The sequence below is a fragment of the Procambarus clarkii genome, chromosome 4, assembly GCF_040958095.1.
Source record: "Procambarus clarkii isolate CNS0578487 chromosome 4, FALCON_Pclarkii_2.0, whole genome shotgun sequence".
Lineage (NCBI taxonomy): Eukaryota > Metazoa > Arthropoda > Malacostraca > Decapoda > Cambaridae > Procambarus > Procambarus clarkii.
In genome coordinates this window covers 45929059-45934418 of record NC_091153.1, presented here as the reverse complement: position 1 = coordinate 45934418, position 5360 = coordinate 45929059, and the positions used below count along the sequence as shown (strand labels likewise).

General features: G+C 50.3%; 1 protein-coding gene across 1 annotated transcript; it reads right to left on the bottom strand.

The window, feature by feature from the left end:
- Positions 1–326: 326 nt before the first annotated feature.
- Positions 327–884, bottom strand: LOC138371449 (uncharacterized). Its single transcript, XM_069336337.1, has one exon. The coding sequence runs from the start codon at positions 882–884 to the stop codon at positions 327–329; it is 558 nt and encodes a 185-aa protein (XP_069192438.1).
- Positions 885–5360: the final 4476 nt, after the last annotated feature.

Genomic DNA, 5360 nt, shown 5'->3' with positions numbered 1-5360 from the left:
TGCCGTAGTACCATAAAACCTGTATCTTAACAGAGCACCCAGTACTCCCGCCATTAAATCTTTTGTATATGGCATGTATTATAATGACATACTGATGTTCTTGTTTTAAATTTAGATACTTAGAAATTAGAACGTAGCACGGGCTAAAGTGAGCCCGTCCACATACTGACATCTGCTCTTGAATATATTATAGAAGTACCCGGCGGTGCCCGGGTGCCCTCCTGCTTCCTCCCTCCACCCTCACCTTTCTTCCCTCCCACCACCCAACCCTCCCCACTCCCCCTCTCTCCCCCTCCCTCCCCTTCACCTCTCTGTACCGGGTAAACTCACTCCAGCCGTTGGGGAGCTGGGCGAGGCGTTGGGGAGCTGGGCGAGGGGTTGGGGAGCTGGGCGAGGGGTTGGGGAGCTGGGCGAGGCGTTGGGGAGCTGGGCGAGGCGTTGGGGAGCTGGGCGAGGGGTTGGGGAGCTGGGCGAGGCGTTGGGGAGCTGGGCGAGGCGTTGGGGAGCTGGGCGAGGCGTTGGGGAGCTGGGCGAGGCGTTGGGGAGCTGGGCGAGGCGTTGGGGAGCTGGGCGAGGCGTTGGGGAGCTGGGCGAGGGGTTGGGGAGCTGGGCGAGGGGTTGGGGAGCTGGGCGAGGGGTTGGGGAGCTGGGCGAGGGGTTGGGGAGCTGGGCGAGGCGTCGGGAAGCCGGGCGAGGCGTCGGGAAGCCGGGCGAGGCGTCGGGAAGCCGGGCGAGGCGTCGGGAAGCCGGGCGAGGCGTCGGGAAGCCGGGCGAGGCGTTGATGGCTCACAAACTCTTGTCACAGCACTGCCTTCCTGAGCAAACTTCACACCAGTAATTATGACAAGAGACTGGACGTAAGGAGTGGAGGTTCCTTGCCCCATTTCACCAAAGACACGTTGAAACAATCCTGTCACCATCACAAGATGAACCCCCCAAAAAATCTTATTCTAATTTTAGTTTCCCGCGCACAGACACAAACATACATTCGACAGCCCCAATGTCATATCTTTCTACCAATATTTATGTTGTTGTTCATGACCCTGGTTGCACAGTTGTCTCTGTTTATCATTGCACCAGTGTGAATTGTTGTCAATATATTTGTCATCATCAAACGTTGGTATTTCTGGTATATATGTTATACAATTTTCCCGCACTAGCACACCCTTGCTGCTAGATCGGGGCCCACCACGACGGGGCCCACCATGGCGGGGCCCACCACGACGGGGCCCACCACGACGGGGCCCACCACGACGGGGCCCACCACGACGGGGCCCACCACGGCGGGGCCCACCACGACGGGGCCCACCACGACGGGGCCCACCACGACGGGGCCCACCACGACGGGGCCCACCACGACGGGGCCCACCACGACGGGGCCCGCCACGACGGGGCCCACCACGGCGGGGCCCACCACCACCACCACGGTGTTCTCTCCATTACCTTAGTGTTCAGGAATGGTAGGTGGCACAGGTGGTGGTGATAAAGAGGGTGGTACACGCAGAAATCACAATAACATGATATATCAAATAAACAAATCCACAAGGGTCTTTATGAGGGTTCGAACCTATGCTCCGGATGTTCCCAGACGCGCTCCATGTCCCCGCGTTTCCACCAGACGTGGGAAGGCCCGGCGCAGGTGGGCTGATGCCCGCGCAGTACACTGTATTCCTTCATCCATGTTCCTATTGCTCTTATCCGAGCTTTGTGGTACGTCTTTATCGGGCTTTAAGTTGTCAGCATCTCTATCATGGTTTTCTTGACTAAGTATGTCCTGTATGTCATGCCTCAGACGGGGGGGTTCCCCACCACACAACCCATCGCTGACACGCACGCGCGTCAACCATATGTAAACAGAGTCTACCGTGGGTCATGCTGGGATTTATTTTCCAAGATGGCCGACGCTCACTGGAGGCCTCGGCCCTCCATCTGGTACCCAAGTTACAGCGCGCCAGTTTTGAATCTTACGATGTATTCACGGGTATTATCTTCACCACCAGTCGAGCGCCTCAAGGCGCTATGCGCAGTGCAGAGGATTACTAATGAAAAATATAATGTTCTAAGCTTACAAAATACCAGAGTTACCAGTGCTGGACAATGTTGAAATTGCGAAATCTTAATTCGTTCATAATCTCTGCATCATGACTGGTCTCGCCAGCCAACAAATTAAATGATTAGAATGTTTGGACTAAATCAAATAGGATACAGAGGATACAAATAGGATAAATCAAATGGCTGTAATTCATGATGCGAATGTTGTTGTTGGTAGTGGAGGTGTTTGACAGTTGTCAAGACAGGTTAGATAACGATAATGTTTGACGGGAATAATGGTCTTGTCTGATGCTAATGGAGCTATTTGATGCTGGTGATGGTGGTGGTAATGACAATGGTAATTGTTGAAATGTTGGTGGTAATGGTGTTTGGTGGTGGTAATAGTGTTTGGTGGTGGTAATGGTGTTTGGTGGTGGTAATGGTGTTTGGTGGTGGTAATGGTGTTTGGTGGTGGTAATGGTGTTTGGTGGTGGTAATGGTGTTTGGTGGTGGTAATGGTGTTTGGTGGTGGTAATGGTGTTTGATGGTGGTAATGGTGTTTGGTGGTGGTAATGGTGTTTGGTGGTGGTAATGGTGTTTGGTGGTGGTAATGGTGTTTGATGGTGGTAATGGTGTTTGGTGGTGGTAATGGTGTTTGATGGTGGTAATGGTGTTTGGTGGTGGTAATAGGTAAGTTTCGCAGAGTTCTTGCTCTATTAGTTCCATATAAGAGTGTTTCCTCATAATATTTATCATAATGTTTAATAATACAACTTTCAGGTCTTTGTGAATTTGTTAGGTCAGTAAGATTTTCATCGGATATTTAAGTATTCTCTGTCACAGCTAATGAAACCCCCATATTAATATCTACCACTGGTCTACTGCAGGCTGACTTTGCAAGCATGTCAACAGTGTCATGCCTTGAGATGCCAACATGTGATGGTATCCAAAGGAATTTAATTTCAAATCTGCTTTCTTTAGCAGCTAAAACATTCATTCAAATATCACTGACTATTTTCTGGGTGTTACACACAGAAATCACAATAGCGTGATGTATCATATGAAGAAATCAGTAGAATTCAGTAGATTCTACTGATAAATAGTAATAGATAAATAGATACTGATAAATTAAGTAGAATTTCTCGTTGTAATTCTTATACCATGTCGTAGCTCAGACGATTAAGGCAGCGTCTGGGATGCTCTCGGACGCAGGTTCGAATCCTCGTCACGGCCCTTGTGGATTTGTTCTTCTGGGTGTCACTACTACTATGAGCGTTCAGTGCCAGGAGTGCACTCTGCGAGTCACAGTATATAAGTCCACTGCCTTTGTCTTTTAAAAATTCAGTGGCAAGGTATATGCCTGCAAGTTGGGTCTGAGTTGTACTTGCCCAGTCATTGACGCGCTTCATTGCTGTATGTACGAGAGAAGATTGTTCAAATATGTTACATGCACATCCGGTACATCGTCCACCTTCTTCTACAGAGCCGTCGGTATAGCACTGATGCACAGTGTTGGTTGCTCAATAAATCATTGAACTGTATGATGTACAGAAATAGTGTAGCGGAAGGAGGGAGAGGAAAGGGAGGGGTAAGAGGGAGGAAGGGGAAAGGGAAGAGGAGGGGGGAAGGGAGGAGGAGGGGGGAAGGGAGGAGGAGGAGGGGGGAAGGGAGGAGGAGGAGGAGGGGGGAAGGGAGGAGGAGGAGGAGGGGGGAAGGGAGGAGGAGGGGGGAAGGGAGGAGGAGGGGGGAAGGGAGGAGGAGGGGGGAAGGGACGCACATACTTGCACACTGCTTGCTACCATGACATGCTTGACAGTTTAGATGAATAGGTGCATCAGGTGAAACAAACGGTGCTCATCTCGGGGCCTCGTAGCCTGGTGGATAGCGCGCAGGGCTCGTAATTCTGTGGCGCGGGTTCGATTCCCGCACGAGGCAGAAACAAATGGGCAAAGTTTCTTTCACCCTGAATGCCCCTGTTACCTAGCAGTAAATAGGTACCTGGGAGTTAGTCAGCGGTCACGGGCTGCTTCCTGGGGGTGGAGGCCTGGTCGAGGACCGGGCCGCGGGGACACTAAAGCCCCGAAATCATCTCAAGATAACCATCTGTTACCGCCTCGGCCTCAAATCGAACTCAGGCTCTTATGACTAGTACTCCCGAGCGCTGTGTGCACACTCCAGCTAGCACCTAGTTGTGCTTGCGGGGGTTGAGCTTTGGCTCTTTGGTCCCGCCTCTCAACTATCAATCAACTGATTTATTTTTTACACACACACACACACACACACACACACACACACACACACACACACACACACACACACACACACACACACACACACACACACACATACACACACATAAACTCACACACACACACACACACACACACACACACACACACACACACACACACACATACATACACACACACACATACATACACACACACACACACATACACACACATACACACACATACACACACACACACACACACATACACAGTGTGTGGCGAACAGTAACAAGTGGAGTACCACAAGGATCGGTGCTGGGACCAATTCTATTTCTTGTATATGTTAACGACATGTTTACAGGCGTAGAGTCCTACATGTCGATGTTTGCGGATGATGCAAAGTTGATGAGAAGAGTTGTGACAGATGAGGATTGCAGGATCCTCCAAGAGGACCTGAACAGATTGCAGAGATGGTCAGAGAAATGGCTACTAGAATTCAACACGAGCAAATGTAAAGTTATGGAAATGGGACTAGGAGATAGGAGACCAAAGGGACAGTACACAATGAAGGGGAACAGCCTACCTGTAACGACGCGTGAAAGAGACCTGGGGGTGGACGTAACACCTAATCTATCTCCTGAGGCACATATTAATAGGATAACGACAGCAGCGTACTCTACACTGGCAAAAGTTAGAACATCATTCAGAAACCTAAGTAAGGAGGCATTTAGGGCGCTTTACACTGCCTACGTAAGGCCAGTCTTAGAGTATGCCGCCTCATCATGGAGTCCCCATCTGAAGAAGCATATAATGAAACTGGAAAAGGTTCAGAGGTTTGCAACGAGACTCGTCCCAGAGCTACGAGGGATGGGGTATGAAGAGCGCCTGAGGGAACTGTGCCTTACGACACTAGAAAGAAGAAGGGAGAGGGGGGACATGATAGGAACGTATAAGATACTCAGAGGAATTGACAGAGTGGACATAGACGAAATGTTCACACGGAATAGTAACAGAACGAGAGGACATGGATGGAAGCTTGAAACTCAGATGAGTCACAGAGATGTTAGGAAGTTTTCTTTTAGCGTGAGAGTAGTGGGG